Source organism: Homalodisca vitripennis, chromosome X (assembly GCF_021130785.1).
Source record: "Homalodisca vitripennis isolate AUS2020 chromosome X, UT_GWSS_2.1, whole genome shotgun sequence".
NCBI classification, from domain to species: Eukaryota; Metazoa; Arthropoda; class Insecta; order Hemiptera; family Cicadellidae; genus Homalodisca; species Homalodisca vitripennis.
The window spans coordinates 90,094,540-90,114,203 of record NC_060215.1 but is presented as its reverse complement, the minus strand read 5'-3'; the positions used below and the strand labels follow the sequence as shown (position 1 = coordinate 90,114,203).

At 32.9% G+C, this 19,664-nt stretch overlaps 1 protein-coding gene across 7 annotated transcripts in view; it reads left to right on the top strand.

Annotated features, from left to right (window-relative positions):
- The window catches only part of LOC124369333 (protein daughterless), a 142,148-nt gene extending 122,691 nt beyond the window's left edge, over positions 1 to 19,457 (top strand). For all 7 annotated transcript variants that reach the window (XM_046827299.1, XM_046827298.1, XM_046827294.1 and 4 more), the window contains 3 exons: positions 7,866 to 8,011; positions 8,506 to 8,642; positions 12,629 to 19,457. In XM_046827299.1, the coding sequence (XP_046683255.1) occupies positions 7,866 to 8,011; positions 8,506 to 8,642; positions 12,629 to 12,667 (322 nt within the window). In that variant the 3' untranslated portion in view covers positions 12,668 to 19,457. The remainder of the gene's footprint in view (positions 1 to 7,865; positions 8,012 to 8,505; positions 8,643 to 12,628) is intronic.
- Positions 19,458 to 19,664: the final 207 nt, after the last annotated feature.

Here is a 19,664-nt window from a genome sequence, read left to right as displayed (position 1 = left end):
GGTTCTAACAAAATGCATTAGAACACTTTTTAGTTACATCACTCAAGTTTTGGTTTGATTTAAAGTAATTTTCAAATAACCGCCTCAGTCCATTAAACCTGTTGAAAAGTATTTTGTTCATGTAGGGAGGGATCAGAAGGCCACCTGATCTTGAACGGTTACGTGCTGCAATTTAAACAAGAAATGTTGTGTTTCTCACTTTACACTCACAGTACCACTTATTGGAAACTCCAAAGGAATACAATTAAATGTACAAGTTTCTATAATCTGTTAGATCATATATGTAAGACCAATTGTTCATGAGGATCATATGTGCAAGATCCTTTTAGATGTAGAAATAATACAATCCGTTTTGGCTATTTAGGAATCAGTTTGTCAGGCTAATTATGTACTCCAGCAGACATAAATAGAAGTTCTGAAAGTTTTATTTGTAAAGATGACCTATTGTTGAATTAATAAAGATTAGAAATAACTAAATCCTTCATTTAAACTATGCATAAGCCTAATTGGTGCTTTAGTGAGAGTGGGGTCTAGTTTTTATGGTTAGTAGTAAAAGCGTGGAATGGCAATCATGGTAGGAGAGAGAGAGGGTGTTATCAATGCATGCGGTGAGGGATCGGTGCATGAGTGAATAGAGGGTAAGGGACTAACTCGTCTAAAGAGAGACTCCACCAGTGTGTTAAAGGTTATAAACACAATAATAGTCCTGATTTAAAATTGTTTTACGCCATTGTTGATTAATCTGTTATTATATCTAATCTTAAATATACACAAAATGCTAGTATTGATGTAAATGCTTGCTTATCCAAAATTATATGCTTGGGTTACTAATTTGGCATAATCTTCTGATTCTCTAGTGCACTCAAAAATAAGTTTCTATGAAACTTCAGTAGAATACATATAGATCTTGTTAGTGCTAGAGTTGCAGTCATGTGTCTTAGAATGCCACAGTCTGATGGTGCTATAATCAATTTAGGATTGAATGTCTATACTTCAGCTGTAGTACATGATGCTATTATTCCCTTAGTGCTGCTTGAATCATGTTCTGTAGTAACACATTATCTGCCAGTACCACAACAGCCAGAAACTTACACGTTTAGTAGGGAAATCATACCTTATATTAGCAGTATTAAAGAAAATTAGTATTGGGTGAAGTTTTTCAGCTTCTAAGCTTACTATCAGTTTTATGATACAAAATACAATCTCGTAATTACAAAATTTCTCAATTTGTTGCACGCTACCTATAATTGTTGATATTTGTTTTATTTTTAACCTTTATCTGTCCTTTCCCTAAAGATAAATAGTCTGTGAAGGCACTCATCAATAAGTGTTATCAGTTCCTCAAAAGGGGTCAAATCTGGCAGGTCTAAATCTTCCAGTTGAACCTACACTGGGTACAGCAAAAACTGATGTGTGACTTACATCTGGGCAATCCCATGGATGTTCAGTAGCGGCAAGTTACTAACCAATAAATGCAGAGATATTTGAGTAAAATGGTTGGTCTCTAGGACTAGTTTACTGTTAGGATAACTGTTGGAGTGGGTTGAGTCCCCTTAGTGTTGAAGGATAGCCTAAACATGAAGGAGTACTGTCCCACTCCCCACTTTGACTGGGGAGGTTGGAATAGAGCTTCCTTCCCTTCTTCCAAGGTGACATCACTTGAGATATAGTGTGTCTTCTATCCCTCCTAATGTGCTCTCGACAGGAGGCGGCCCCACAACTAAACTTACCTATTCTTAAAATCCTGTCACTCCAGAAGCAAGTGCAAAGATCCTTTTACGACTAAGTGAAGTGAGGAGTTTCTTCAGCTTCTTGTCCTAAGTGAAAAAGAGAATAACCTGTATGGTTTATACAAGACTCTGCACTAATAAAAATGCACAGTTCAAAAACAGGATTTTCACCCACTTTCTCTTAATTCAAGGTCAAGATCCAACTGTTAGTCAAGATCTTCTAATTAGTCTTAATGTACTGTATACTAATTAATACAATTATAAGTAATTTATACAAATATGAATGAACAATACCATATGTCGTTTCAAAACTTGGTTCCCATTGTCGTCAATTTCAATAGTAATGAATTTTAAAAGTTTTGGTTAGGTATTGTCATTGAATGTTGTCAGAACTGTATTAATTTTTTTTGTAAGACCTATTACCTTATTTAATAAAAAAATGTACTATTACTTTCTTTAACCTTGTCTTGTATGAACAAGAAAATTGGACTACAATTTTACAATACAAGTAATTTTGTGAATTTATTACAGCTTGCCAAGAACTTCAAATGAGCACATTCTGTATTCATTGTTTGATTTGTATTAATGACAACAAATTACAAGGATGAACTTATTTGAACAAATCACCTGTCAAATTATATTAAATTATGCGTTATGAAACATAACAAATCAAGATATCACTCTACATAACAAATCAAGATATCTCTCTATACACAATTTTAAAAAGTGATAACGTAACAGTTTAACTTAACCTGAATCCTATCACTAAAAAAAGAATAAAAACACAAACAGACCATCACCCCACAGAATGGATTGCCTTGAATAAAACACTGAATGCAAGTGGAAACTGAGCTGGAAGTTTCATCGGGACAGTTTTTATAATTTTGAGTCGAATTAGTGATGAACGAATTTTCATTTGACTATAATGAGCCACCCGTGACTCGCAACGCACACTATTTATATTAATTAGTTATTAGGAAATAAACTTTATGAAAGCTCCAAAACATTACAAACTTAAGATTGTCCTGTAGCTTGGGGACTGATCCAATAACGTAGCAGAAATTTACAGCACCTGAAATTGATGTGATCAGGAAATACAGCTGCACATGTTTGAGTCATTGGTGAATCATGCCACATGTGAGAAATAACTATAAGCAAAATATTTTCTTCAGCAGGGATCACTTCTGGCTGGTTTATACCTACCAGTTGAACCCACCACTGGGCACAACAAAAACCGATGTGCCACTTCAATCTGGGTAACCTTATGGATGTCCAGTAGCGGCACATCACTAACCGCAAATGTTGAGATTCTGGGGTTCATGGGCAATTTGATAGGTCTAGTCTACTGTGGAAGATGACTGTTGGAGTTGGTTTGTTCCCTTACCTCAGAGGTTCTTATTAACCTCAACAAGGGTGTGCCACCCCCTGCCTACTTTGACTGGAGAGGCTGGTTCTGAGCTGGCCTCCCCTTCTTCCAGGATGACTTTGAGATGTAGTGCTCTAATTCTTCCTCATGGATCTCGATAGGAGGCAGCCCCTACTCCCTAACCTTACCCATCCTGAATATCCTATCACTCCAGAAGCAGCGCAAAGGTTCTTACAGGACTAAGTGCAATTTATAAGCTTCTTTCCTAAGAAAAAAAAAAAATTCATTGTAATACTTATTATAAAATATACTTCTTGTCACTTCAATTGGCAATTAAATCTGTAGAAACTTATTATTATTATATACGTTTCGCAAATTAGAGTATGTTTGATGAAATAAATAAGTATTTTTATATGTTATTGCGTACTGGCCATTTGTTATAAGTAAAACTCGAGGAGGAGGGCTCAGTTCTGGTTGGTTTATACTTTCCAGTTGATCTTACACTGAGTTCAGCAAAAACCAATGTATTGTTTAAATCTGGACATCCCTATGGATGTCTGGTAGCCGGTACATCACTAACCACAAATGTCGTGATATTGGGGTGCAAGGGTAAATCGATAAGTATCTAATCTACTACGGGGGATGACGGTTGGAGTTGGTAGGGCTCCCTAGTGTTAAAGAGTGTTGCTAGCCCCCCCCCCCCACATAGGGGTGTCACCCCTTTTATATTTAAAAATCTAAAATTTAAATTTTATAATCTAAAATAATTTTTAAAGTAAACCTACAAAAATAAACAATTACATTAGTGGACAAATGAGACTAAATAAAATTCAAACAATTTATTTCATAACAGCACAACTAGGACTATAGCCTACTAGAAATGCTAGTGTTTCATTTAACCAAATAGTATAGAAAAAAAATGTTGCTATAAGTTTGAAAGATGTCTAAACTTCTAGCCATACATTTCACAGATAAGAATAATATATTTGTGAGTACTTTACTATTGTCATTTTTAAGTGTATTTCATGTACAGTTGATGGAATAAACATTCATTCAATATATTTGTGAGTGTTCCCCAAACCACCTGGGTAGAATTCAAAGAACATTTTGATGCAGAGCACACACTTTAAAATGCACCAGAGCTGCAATTATTGTATTGATTAACCCTGTATTCAATTAACACATGTAATTCCATGTTCCATGGGAACTTGAAAGGAGATTGACCTTTCTTTCTCTTACTTTCGATACTTTCTTTTTGTCTAGTTTGCTATTAATATTAAATGAACAACTTTATAAGTAAAAAAAACTTAATATTTGAAGTCGAATAGTCTTGCAAAAGTAATCAATCACTAAATATCACTAATACACAGAAATGAAAATCTGGTCTAAGTATAATAATAATAACGAATAACATTGGTTTTAACATTTTTAGTGGGTATATTATTTTATATTATTTATTTATTTTTAATTTCATGACGAACCTTCTTTTCATTTTATTATTTTATATAAATATAGATTATCATTTTTGAATGTAAAACAGTAATATAGACTATACTGGGGCCCTTGTTTTACACTAATAATATTGTTTATAAACTTATGGTTAAGTGCAAGAGAGGACTTAATAGTCCTAACCTCGTGAATTGAATATGTTTTTCTTTGTGTTCAATAGACATTTTTCATTTCATTTCAATTTTTACTTTAAAAGTGGCCTTTAAGTACTGTACACCTATAAATTGATTCATTTACACCTCTTAGGACACATCAACAGCTGATATAACTAATTTGCAGAAAAGTTGGGATTTTACAATCCTAGATTGGATTTACTAAAGGGCTATATATGTTACTCTTGAGACATGTTTGTTGGTGATTGAATTGAATTTTCATAGAATTGTGATCATTATGATCATAATGGCAGCTATTTGTATATTGTATAAGTGATGTTTAGGTCTTATGGGCATTCAAGGTCCTTTTTTTCGATATCAGAGTAGGACGCTTTCATTGAAAATATCTTACTCTCTGCCCTGGTTAAACTAATTTCCTGTTTTATCCCACAGTAATTACAACTAAAATGTCTATCTCTTTCTTTAGAGAACATAATTACTTCCTTAAAACTAGATCTGTGTAATGTCCATATGATCACCATTCAAACGGAATATTCTCCCCACTAACTTGTTATATTGAGTAGCCTGCCAAAACATCTGTAACGTCTGGGAATGAGTTTACATTATTGATGAAGTGTAATGTGATTTTTTTAAGAATACTTGCCCAATTATATATTTAGAGTTATTGCACCTTTCAGGGTGTATAAGAAAATAATAAGGAGATTTGTAACTTTATCATTGTATTATACAGGGTGACGCATATGTCAGTTTCCCCATAAATTGGGATATTTTGTTTCGATAAGTTGGTAACAATGTTAAGTTGGCAGCAACATGGAGTAAGTTCATTGTTGTCTGTTCCAGTGGCTAGTGTAAAGGGACACCCTTTGCATCCGTTATTTGTTTGTGTGTTTTTAAAATGTTACAACCCGACAATGAGTTAACATCCTTCAGTTGTGGTGGAAGCATAATAAAAATACTGCTATAATAATTGAAGAATATAGTGGTAAATGTCCAGGTGTCGTGATACCCACTTGACAGTATATGCGGAAGTTAAATAAGAAATTTGAAAACACAGGAAGCGTTTTAAATGCCCCGAAGTGTGGTCGTCCATGATCAATTTGCAATGAAGAAATCTTGCAGACGGTTGCTTGAGCTTTTGTAGCCAGTCCCGGTAAATCGACTCGTAAGGCATCTGCTGAACTAGAAATATCAAGAAGAAGCGTGCAAAGAATTATAAAGCAATTAAAATTGAAGCCATTCCTCCATCTTTACTCCAAGGGCTTCACGAGGATGATTCCGATAGGCGATTGGAATTCTATGAGACAATAATTATCCGCTCATTGCGATCAATTTTGCGGTGTGATGAGGCATGTTTCAAACTAAATGGACGTTTTAATCGGCGTAACTGCGTGTACTGGTTGGATATAAATCCTCATAACATAATCCAAGCAGAAATCAATGTGCCTGGTGTTATGGTATGAGAAAGTATTTCGAGTATGCACTGATTGGTCCTTATTTTCTTCAAGGAAATGTTAACTCAGAAAGTTACTTACGCAGAAGTAAGGAATGTTAACTCAGAAGTAGTAGTTCCCGAGCGCAGAAACAATCCTGTTTTCAATATACATTCGCTCATCTGGCAACAAGATGGTGCCCCAGCACATTTTGGAATCCGAGTTTGAGATTTTTAAATAACACATTTAATGAATGGATTGGTTGCCTTGGTACAATCGATTGGTCTGTGCGGCCACCAAACCTGATCTCATGTGATTTTTCACTGTGTTTTATTATAAAGGAGACTGTGTATGCTTCGAAACCGCAAAATCTTGACGAACTCAGAAACCTAATAAGAAATTCATTTGAACTTGTTAATAAACCTTTATTGCTGAAAATTTGTGATTCTGTTCTCGGTCATTGTATAAAAATGTATACAAAATCAAGGTAGACATTTCGAACAATTGCTATAACATTGTGTGGTAATATGTAAGTGATTTCATATAACGAATTTGTTTTCTTGCCAAAAATGTTTTATTCAATTAACCTATAACGCCTTTAAATTTCTCTTCTGAGGAAACTGACATTTGCGCCAACCTGTATATTATATGTGCAATATCAATTACTGTAAGCTAAAATCTAAAATACACATAAAATGTTTCTCAGTGAAACTCTTAGATTATGCAGCCATTTTAGATTACATTTCATTGGACTTGATACCTTTATCTGTAAATAATGCACTGTAAAATAGCCTGTGAGTACTTCATGTAGTTGCACTGGTGACAAAATACTATTGCAGTAACAGGTCTGTTTCATCGCCTCCCCAACACCCTAGTTGTAAATACTATTGCAGTAACAGATCTGTTTCATCCCCTCCCCAACACCCTAGTTGTAAATACTATTGCAGTAACAGATCTGTTTCATCCCCTCCCCAACACCCTAGTTGTAAATACTATTGCAGTAACAGATCTGTTTCATCCCCTCCCCAACACCCTAGTTGTAAATACTATTGCAGTAACAGGTCTGTCTCCATCCCCTCCCCAACACCCTAGTTGGAAATATACCTAAAAATACGACAAGTTAATTTTTCATGGGGTTTTTCTGTGGGATATGGAACAAAACCAAAAAGTTTTTTGAGTGCAGTGAGTGAATGACACAACCAATAATTAACTTGTCACATTAATTTATTGGTCTTTTTATTATGCAGAACCTTGTCCATTCAATTTATGCTGTACCTCTTTTAGTTTTCTAGATCCCTTACATTTTAAAATTGGCAACCAAATACATAATTTTGTGAAATATTTCCTGCCAGTTTAAATACATGATTAGATACTAATTAGTAGAAAAATGATTACAGAATATAAAAACATACAAGTTTATGGTCAGACTAATGAACTGTATTTGTAGATCTCCATTTCAATTGTTTTTTTTTTTTATATAAGTATTTGAAATCTACTATATTTTTATTTCCTTCCTTTTAACTTTGGTGGTGGTGGTAGGTTAGAGATCATGGTGAAACAATCTTGTATCAACTTTTTGTTAGTGCAAGTACTTTAATATTTGTGAGGTGTGAATAATTTTGTTAAAGCTTAGCTAAAAAATGAATCACCTTATATAATATTTTCAGTTGAAGTAATTATAAGGCATACAGTTATTATAAATTGAACATTTTTTCAGGATTCGGATACGAGACATCAATGAAGCGTTGAAGGAACTGGGCAGGATGTGTATGGCACACCTTAAAACTGACAAACCCCAAACAAAATTAGGCATCCTCAATATGGCAGTAGAAGTTATAATGTCATTAGAACAACAAGTTAGAGGTAAACCGTCTTAATGTAATTAAATTATTATTGATAATTTTTATAACTTTATTTGACAAGCTTTTGTCATTTATAATATGCTCCAAATATTATTATAGTTTTACAAGTTTGTAAACTTAAAAATAATCTGTTGTTATTTAATAATTCGAGACAATTTATGTTGTAAAAACTGAAGTATGAAATGTTTTGAAGGAAAGGTTTTGTGTAATGTAGTTTTTACTCAGTAACATTCCTGATTATGTATGCATATGTTTGTTATATACCATTATTTAATATAAATAAATGCCATAAGTGATTTCATAAATTATAAATAATGTATTTAAACAAGTGTTGAAACAGAGAAATGTATGATGTATTAAATTGTTGAAGCATTCCACTTGCTGGGTAGTATCAGATATATATTGATGGGTTAAAGGAAATGTTAATACATTGTTTAAGTTGACATTGTTTGAACAACTCAGTAAAGCATGCGCTGACTACATGTTTTGTAACAGAACGAAACCTGAATCCAAAGGCTGCTTGCCTGAAGCGAAGAGAGGAGGAAAAGGCAGAGGATAGTGGGCCTAAACTGAGCCATCACCTGGCAGTACAACACATGGTACAGCCTCCGTCATTCCCTGCCATGCCACCGGTATGAACTATCTTTAACCCTGTATTGTGACTCTTTTACCAAGTTTGGATTAGTTGCTACAGTTACATTTTTGAAATATTGTTAAATTTAATTAGTATTTGGAAATAGCTTTTGACATTTCAAATTGATGTAATTCTTATAAATACAAACTGTTTCTGGTGTTACCGTGGCTAACCATCAGTTATAGCACTAAATAAAAACTATTTCACTATACTAACCCCATGTGAACAATGAATGATTAATTTTTATAATTTCTTTGCTATAGTACTCAAGAAGTAATTATAAAAGTGTAAACAGTATAAAGTTGGTCAGGAAGTAATCTGTTATAAGAAGATCATTTTTTAAATGTTAATTTAGATTTGTGGGACTTGAACTCTGCTTGGATTTTCTAACACCCAGAAATACAAACGTTGTACAATTATTTCTTTACTTATAAATATTTTTTATTTTTGATTTGCTACATAGGGTTTGTCTGCTATCAAAACATATAAATTCATATTGGAATGTACAGAATATTACAATAATATTTCAAAAGTTATAGAAAACAAAAAAAGGTGACGTTACTAAGGTGAAGCCACAAAACACTGACACCCTAACCTTTTATTTTTTTATAATTATAATAATTTTAAACAATAAGGACATGTTGAATTAATATTGTTTTATTTAGTTAGTACCATGTTTTACAGCACACGTTATTAGTTTCAATTCACTTTACATATTCAATTGTTGTTTCAATAGGTGGCATCTTAAGTAATTGTAATTAGCATTGACATTTTGTCATGTTTCATGACGTTCTTTGTTTGTCGTTTTCAACCTGGTCATTTGTAAAGTTGTTTATTAACTTATTTTTACAAATATTGATTGCTTAGTATAGACTTTAATGGTTGATTCCCAATACTAATATTCTAATAAAAATCTTCATTAATTACCTATAAATCAGGTTGAATTTCGATATTTATTACTCATTAAATAACAATCTTTTACAGTAGGCTTCACCTTTAAACAAATTTTATACAGAAACACATGTCATAATTAGGTATTATATTAAAATAATAACTAATTATACATTAATACCCATAGATACAGCTAACATGTTACACCTTATCTATTCATCAACAGAGTAAATAACATTAGACTTGATTTTAGCCAAGCTGAAATCTGTATTTGAAATATGTCAACTGTTACATTCCTTATAACTCATGGTAACTTGTTATAAGTTCCAACTTGTTTGGGAACTATTAACTATTATAGGTTCGAGACAGTCTTATATGAGATGCTAAAAATTATTTTTTTAATTGTGTGTTGTGGTCATGTTCATGAATATATTGGAACACCTATGTAGAGTAACTATGAAGAGAATAAACATAAAATTCTTAATGGAAAGAAAATTACCAATGAAACTCTTGTTGTAGCGGTGAAAGAAATTGAAGAAGAACTTAGGTCAAGAAATAAATTTAAAACTAGAAAATCTATGGAAAAGGTACATAATTCTCCTAAACCAAACGTATCTATGAACCTATCATCAAGCTTTACAGCCATTTATGAACTCAATAATACTAAGAAATCCTCCACAGAAGAACTTGTAGCAAACAAGAAAGATGTTGGGGTTAACACTCCAGATTTTTTGGACATACACTTTCAACTAAATGCACTGACGGATAAATGTATACAGTTAGAAAAGGAATTGTCAGAAGAAAAACAAACAACAGAAAAACTGAGAGAAAAGCAATTACTTACTAAAATGGCTGAAAATGAGGACTTCCACACAAAAATACTCAGACAAGAACTAAAATCCGCAAAATGTGAAATATTGAACTTAAAAACTACAGTTGATTTGCTTCAGTCTGACAACAAAAACTTATTACTTGACGTTGAAAAACAAAGCAAGAACCAATGTTTAACCTGTTTTCCATCTTTGTCAAACAAAAATAAAACCGAAAATGAAATTGGAAAAAAATACAAATTAAAACCAAACCCAACAGCTGTACTGGTACCCCAAACTGAAAAAGGTCAACTTCTAATATTTGCGGATAGCCATGGAAAAGGGCTCAGTCATCTCATACAGGCAAAGACTTCAGTTAGTGTTTCTGCCTGTGTTCGCCCAGGTGCAAGACTCAATAGAGTTGTTGAGGAAGCAAATTCAATGTGTAAAAACTTTACAAAAAAAGATTGTGTCCTAGTAATTGGTGGAGCAAACAATGTAGAAGTAATGGGTGAAAAGCGTATTGTAGAAGAACTTAAAACTGTCACCAACTCCTTTAGCCACACGAACTTGGTACTGGGTAGTTTGCCCATGAGACATGACAAGCCGAGCTTAGACCTAAAAGTTTCACAAATAAACTTGGAAATAAGAAACCTAGTAAAGAATTCCTCCACTAACGTGCAGCTTTTGCCCCTCGATGATCTTCCACGCCACTATTTCACTGCTCATGGCCTACATTTAAATAAAAAGGGAAAAGTTAGCGTATCTGACATGGTTCACAAATTACTTATAAACATTAAAAATGATTTCTGTTCAGCCGCAACCACTTCAAATCCACCTCAAGTAATTGAAAATGAACCAAAATTTAATAATCCACCTCAAGTAATCGAGAATGAACCAAAAATTGATTTAACTCACACAACCACTCCAAACAGTACTCTAAATTCTTTGCTTTCATCAACACCTTATTTTACCAACAACCAACAAGAAGAAGGTACTATAGTAGTACAAGAAAAACATATGAGTCTTGCCATCGACGAAAACCAAAAAGACAACACAGTAGGTTTTGCCCACTGCATCTCGGCAGATTTTCATTTGGGTGCAGGCGTTGCAGTTGTTTTCAAAAACAAGTTTGGAAAGCCTGAAACATCAAATCTGGTCGACAGTCGGCTCACTCTACAAAAGAGTGATGATGGAGCTGTTGTGTACGGACTTGTAACTAAAGCTATATATATATATCACCATACTATACCTAGTAATGTTTGCTTGGCAAATATTTAGAAAATAGTACATTTTTAATGGTTAAGTAGCAATCATGTTTTTATTTATAATTTAAGATAAGATCTTTACTAAAATGTATGTTTTAAAGATTAATATTTAATCTTGTTTTTGAGACATCTTTTGTTTACTGCTAACAACACCTATAAGGATTTGTTTTCTCAAACATCCATGTTTTTCCACCAAGCTCTTGCTCTTTATCTTGTCCTCTTTCCTTGTTATCAGTTAATATTCGTGTTCTCTTTGGAATGTGTAATGCATTAGATAAGTCTTCTTTCCATGCCAAAACCTTCCAGCAGGCTGTGAGTGTTCTATATAATGATATATATCTAATAATGATGCTTCATTTTCATCTATTTAACATTTTTTGCTTGGAATACTGGAACCACCTATTGGTAATCATTGCACCGTGCTTTATCAGGAGATTTCTTATTATGTTTATTCAATTAGATTGACAAGTATGGTGTGGAGGACATCTTCTTCTAACCTCTTCAGCATATGCCATGCATCATGAGGGCTGCACTTAGTGCATATTTGGCTGGTTACAGACCACTGAGGAGTATAGATTACCAAATTGTTGCATGTCAAATAAATCTACACATTGCCACTAGATATCACCACCATACAAAACTACCAGAATAACTGGACAAGTAAAAAAAATCTACTAGACGTCGCAATAAGTCAGTAAAAACATTAGTTCTTAGTAGTAGCCTATGACAATTGCTGTGCTCGCTCATGGGGTCACAGCAATTATTGTGCTTTACCTAGAACACACAGGTAAAGAACAATTTGTCATCAGTTAAATTATAACATTTGCAGGTCTGTTAATTAGTTTAAGTTATTTATATATAACACTCACTATATTGTGTGTATATGTGTGTGTGTTTCAGGATTTTCCGTATTCATCAGTTTCTTGCACTAGTGACAAGTCTGTACTTGAATGTCTCAAAGTTATTTCTTAGACTTGACAAGACAATGGTTTGTTACCGATGAATATATGTTGCAGGGAACACAAGGGGCCTTGCCACACAATGGCCCACAGTAGCGACGGGCCCCGGTATACGCCAAACTTATTCCATACACATAGTCACTGCCGCCACGTCACTCTCACTTCACTGACGTACCTTCGTCAAACGGCTGAAAAACATTTTATTGTACCTGGGCAACTATAATTTAAAAAAATGTTTGTATTCAATCATCGAAGAAGGCAATATAATTAGATGGAAAATGGGTATTTGTGCCATATTAATATTTTAAGTTTTTCTGTACGGTAATACCTTTGGTCTGAATTTGAACATGAGTGAGAGTCAGAGTTTAGCAGATGGAAGGTTTAGATTGAAACAACTGATTAAAAAAAATGTTAATAGAGTGTTGGAAATACTCTCATTAAAGGCACATGGAATCATTTTAGTCTTTGAGTTCTGTATGACTTGTGATAATTTATTTACTTGTTAGATCAGTGATGGGGTTTCCTTGTTATATCTGTCAATATATTTCACCTTCGGTTTCTTTTTCTAGACAAATTTGTGATGTCCCTAGAGTATAAATGTTAACAGTTCACATTATCATATCCAATTTATTTTAAATCCAAGAAGACACTTTATTATTGCCCATGAGTACATCCACTTTCTACTGATTTAAAAATTACAGTTTTACTTTTTTTTTACAATAATTCACTTAACTCTGGGGTTATTATGGTTAATGGTGTAATCTGAGGAACTATGTGGGGGTTTTCGGGGGTTTGCTTGCAGTTGTTTTCCTCTGAACGTTTCACTGTTTCTGACATAATACCTCACTGACGGAAGATTTTTCTATCACAAAAGTCTTAAGACATAATATGGATTAATTGTATAAGTGCCAATTAAGTGAGTTAATTTTACCTAAATTTTAGAAAATGTCAAGATTTCTTTTAGCATGGAATTTCTTAATCATTAAAAAGAGTAGTAGGATACATTGTCCTTATTTGAAACTCTCTTGGTATTGCACAAAAGCTTTTCAAGCTAAACAAATGTTTTGCTAAAGTATATTACATGAAGTTCAAGTTTGAACACTTACTAATAATGATTCAACTGTTGTTTTGTGTAGTTTAGCATTAAATGCATGTTGGATATACGAATCTTAAGTTAATACACAACTTGCATAATATTTATATTTAATTTGAAACCATTTAGAAAGAAATAATATGATGCCGAATAAGAAACTGATAAATACTCAATAAACCTTTTTCTGTATATTTTGAGAATACAAATAAAAATATGTACTGGATTCTACTATAGTACATATGAATACACTTTTATTTATATCTTTAAACACATGTACTTGTTTATTTTTAAAACTGTAGTTATATTTTTGAGTCTACAGTTATTCTTTTTTTGTATATTTTGCTTTGTGAGTGATTACAAAATGCTGTGTGTTGGTTATAAAAAGAGACTGTTGTTAATAGAAGTGGAAGGTTATTTTGTATATTTTGAGAATTATAAAAGTAAGAACTTAATATAAATCATCTTGTCATTAATATGACTCAACCGCTTTTTCTGTATATTTTGAAGTATTAAAAAGGTGTATGTATATTTATGAATCTGTATGTAACCTAATGACCAACAGAAGTGCAAAACAGTCTTGAATTCTTGCCATAGTGAGTTCGGTTCATGTTTCCATTTTAGTTACAATAAATATTAGTTTAACTGTAAAATATGTTTCTTATTTTATACACTTGTTATCTAGTTTTGAGCTACAAGCCAAAATGCAATTATTATAACATTTTGATTTGTACAAAACGAAGTTAAGACTAGTTAAGATATTGCATTTTTATTCAATTCTTTACATTAATGTAATGTGGTGCTAACAAGTTGTTTTAAACATAATAATTTGTACTTTAAAAATAAAATCATGTAACCATAATACTGAGATTTTATAGACAGAGTAAAGACAATTATATAAACATAATTCAGTGGTTTTGGTACAGAATCAACCAAAGTTGTAGGTTCTATATAAACATGTTTAATGTCAGTATGTAGTGTTATTGATTCACTGGAAAAGCCTGATACTTAGAAACATTATTTCAAAATGCATAGCAACAGCAAGTACCAAAGTTTGCTGAATTTTGTCTTCATTTACCAAATGTTTTTGCCAGTAATAAAAACATTAATATACATAATATTTTAACTAAGTAGATGTCCTGTTCTTGAATCGCAAAGGAACAATGATTGATAATCAGCTTGTCTCTGTAACTTTATCTTACACAATCGTTTGAATTGAATATTTATTTTAAAAGATGCAATTCAATAGAATACTCTATATAAACATCACATAATACAAGTTAATAACATTTATCTATGACAAAAACCTGACACCCTGTATTATTTTTGTCTCTTAGCGCTATGAAATATCCATGTGTTAGTATAAAACATAAATACATAATAATACATAATATATTATTGGATATTTTATAACAAAAGAGTTTATTTAATTATAAGAAATACAATATTGTGTATTCAATTTGGCTTGTAACTCATATGATATGATATGTTGTAGTTAGTTTATGCATTTTATTACAGTTAGTGTTTAGTTATCCCATCAAGCCTTCTGTACATGACTTGAAGATCTCACAGCAACAATGGTAATGTACAGTAAAGTGTCAGTTATTAAAAAAAGAATCAAATATGTAAATGTTTCACTGACAGAAAATTCTCACACTTTTCTGTACATTACTCACTAGCAAAATGATTTGCTTTTTTGTAGCCTATTATTCTTTTGAGTTGAAACTTACATGATAAGTTACTTACTTTGTGAAAACTGTGCTTTAAAAGCTATAAAGTTGTATCTGTACCTTTGTATTAGTTACAAATGAATGCTCAAGCAGTGACTTCCAACTTGTCCAATTTTTCACTACATTTCTGAACTAAACATAACACTTTCTAATCTCTGTGAAAACTCATAAATGTGTGCCCAATTATGTAAATCATGATACGTTACAGTGTTACATTTATATTTGGTAGTAAAGTACCAAAACATTTGTTCTGAATAGTGAAGTCTTTGCTAAGCATATTTTGGCAGCTTTGACAATGTTGGGAGACATTGCTCAGAAGTAGCTAACTTAAGTATTAAGTTCAAGTGAAAACTACTTAAATAATCTTTTCATCTAAACTTTATAGGAAATGGCAGCTGTTTACTTATTGTTTGTTTTCTGTTTTGTCTTGTAATATTGTTAATTTACTGAGTTTATTTGTGAATACATTTTTCACTTGTTATTTTAAGTTAGTTTTGTGTATTTTTGTGTTACTGACCAATTAAAAAAGTCATGTACTTGCAAAAAATATTAAACATAATATATCCCTACAGGCAGTTATTTTTAATTGCAATCTCTTCATTTTATTCTGATGTAGTTATGTATGTTGTAATTTTGAACTTTATTGTACTTGAAAAACCATTTAGAATTTATTGAGAATGGCTAAACCATTGCAATTTCTGCATAAAATGGCAAGGGATCTCACTAGCAGTAATTACATTATTTTGGAGATGGCGCAGTTCAACCTTTTTCGTGTCCAATTTCGATCCTGGTTCAAAAAATAATTGGTATTTTTTTGTGAACTCTTAAATATGGTCTACCCAACATAACATTTTGTTTTATTCTTTTGGGTTTACATTATGTTATGTACACTCATGTACATTAAAGTATTACAGGTTGGCCACCCGACAGGGAAAACCGGGAATAAGCCGGGAATTTTTCCAAGAACTTATAAAATCAAGACATAATTTGACAGCTTCTTGAATCATGAACTGATTAACCACGAATCATCGTATTTTACGGGACATGGCTCCTGAAATTGTGAATGAAGATCGACATATATGTTAGTGACCTACATTTGATGCCGGTTGATCTAAGGTTACCTCCAGTACTGTAGTGAGTTGTTTATCTTGATTAGTTCTACTCTTGTGCCATGGCAAGCCTCCATCCCCCACCTAAAAGCCTAACAATGCATTGGAAAATTAAAATTGGCCGACCGATCATTTCTGACTTCGGCACTAAAATGTATAGTGTTATAAACATACTTCAGAATTTGGTTCGTTGAATAATATAATGTTTGACGGTTTGATGAGAGGTGCAGCCCAGGTTTTTGAGTACATCAGAATGTTAGTTGGATTCATAAAAAGCTTAATAAGATACGTTTTGGAGAAGAAAGTAGTGGGTTAGTTACAAGTAACGTAGAGACACGTTTGCGTCCTATTGCACAGCAATGACAAAATGAGCTGAGGGGTGTGAGCGGCAGGAGAAACATTTAATGTCTAGAATTGGCGGCAATAAGCGCCATCGTGTGGTACTGCCCTGCTGCTCATGTCTGTCATTGCTAGTGTTGAGTGTTCCCCATATATACAACACAAACATTAAACTTTTAAGTCCCCGCCCATTCTAGCACTCAGTCTAACCGCTCGTATCGCGGCCGAGGCCTCGGTTGGTCTATGAACAATTGCTCCTCAAACAAGTTCCCATTGTCATCAAATTACATAGGTTAAAACAAAGGAAGTGATATTATGTTTTGATATCACGGTTACATCCAAATCTCGACTGAACAGCGTTTAAATCGGAAAAAATGGGGCAAGTTTTTTGTCCAACTAAAAAGCGCTAGTAGTCTAAACGGGCGCAAGAGCTCTCCCGAGCGCTGCCGCAACCAGTGCCGGACAGTTGGTTACAAGAACTGGAGAACAGTGTTGGCTATTACAATTTCAATTATAAACATTGCAGAGTAATTATCGCTGCCATGTGTTAACAGACTTCGTCTTGACTCCCGGAACAACCAGCGATACAACTGTAGCAAGTACTTGCGACAGTTCTCGTGAGTAAAATTGCTTATATTATTCACATTATGGCACAGTAGTTGTGCACATTCTCTCGCAACTTTACTTGCCAGTGTAAACTCAACTTAATGTTGTTGGCAGTCTAAAGACGGCAGACAACCAGCCGATCGAATCAGCCACGCTCATCAGTTTTCGTCGCCAGAGCGGCATTTGTTGGACGACGGCTGGAATCCTGTCAGTTCTCCGGTCAACTATTTACCGAAACGACTTCTACGCTCGCGTGACGATCGTTTGGACGATTCGAACTGTTCAAACCAAACAGTCCAACGTGCACGAGGATCTTTGCCATGTTGTTTCGTAGTCCTTGACTTGTTGTTGTATCTAAGTGACTAACTAACTGAGTCTGTTACAATATTTTATTTTATTCGTGGACAAAAACTATCGGCAGTACTCAAATGACTGATTGTTGAAACACGTTTTTGTAGATCTATTAGGTATACATAATGTTATGTCGACACATCAAAAGACACAGAGATAAAAACTAAGGAGCTTAAAATAGGTAATAGCAATAAATCGTCACCGAATTTCTCGCATATCGCTAGCGACGAAATGCTAGAGCACCGCAGCTGTGTGGCAATTCTTGCAAATACTGCTAATGACGGTAAAAAGTCATTGTTGCACTTGGCGTAAGGGTTAAATACAGTACTACAGTTGTCTATTTGGTTTAAAAATAGATAATCGGAAATTTTCGACTGGGAAAACTGGGAATTTGAAAAGAGGTTTTTGAGTGGCCACCCTGTAGTAATTTATTAAAATATTATGCAAGAAAGAACTTACAATTTTATTTATGAATGTAATTGGACAGTCACTTTTAATAATGTACTTTTTTGTGTTTTCTATTATTTATAGTAACAAGCATAAAAATTCAGGTTTAATATTTCCTCCTTATATCCCTCAAAAGAAATCATTAAATTAAACATAATAGGTGACAGGATTTTAACACAATTTATGCAGCATTTGTGAAAAACCCATACAAGTTAGTAGAAACAAGAAAGAAATATTCCTTAGAAGGGGTTTTAAAATATGGATTCTAAAATTCAGTGATTTATTATTAAAGTTATTTATTAAATCATTGTTATTTTACAAATGATCACATTAGTATACAGTATGAGAAATCTCTTAGTCACACTTTCTAACAGAGTTATATTGGAGCCATTTCTGGTGTTTGAACTGTGTTGAGTTGGGACTTTAAATTCGATCACTCATGTTACAACAGTTGCATCTATTTTTGTGTCACAACTTAGTACCATCAAGTACTTATTACTTCAAGTTGTATATTTGATATTGAGGCAATTGTTGTATCTTAAACAGTGTGGTTTTGATTTTCATGCTGCACATTATGTGATGTACTGTGCCATATCATTTGTTAGTACTGCGTGTGCCATTTAAATTCCCCACTAGTCCTTCTTTATCATATCGGGCTGTAATCAAAATCCTCTTCATATATATACAAAGTGAGTTTTGGTGGACTTATTTGATTAAAAATTTTGGGTACTGGCACATATTTAGTATTTTGGCATTTAATTTTGTGAAATAAAATAAATTTTAACAATATTTCTGCATGAAATTTGGTATCTTTGTATATTTCCGATAAGAAATAACAGTTTTAAGGCAAACACTTTTTATTATCATTAATAACCAACATAATTGGTAGAATTTAACTTTAAATAATTTTAAAGTTCAGGATGTCAACAATATATTTTGCATTCAAATAATTGGTAGCACTGTTAATATTTTAACAACATATTATATGTATAAAATATAAAATGCCTATGTTCGTGATTAATGTGTTATATTCTGTCTGGTTTCCAATAATGTTGAAATGCTTGTTAGTAATAAATATAAATTTAGACCTATCATTTAGAAATTATTAAAAAAATAAAGAATACTTATAAGTGAAATAAGTTAATGTTACAATACAGTTTCATTCATCACAGCCACAGCAGGTATTTTTACAATAATAAAGAGTATAATAAACATGAACATGAAATATAGCCTATGACTAATATATGTATATATCTGAGAAATCCTTATTAGAGCAACACTAATACACTACAAAACATTATGAAGAAAACAAGACAAACAACATGGCCGTCAAAATATAGATGTTAATAAACAACTAGCATTCTAGCAGTCAGAGTTGTTAAAACAGCTAACAATAAAACTCTTTCACTCTCTCGCTCTTT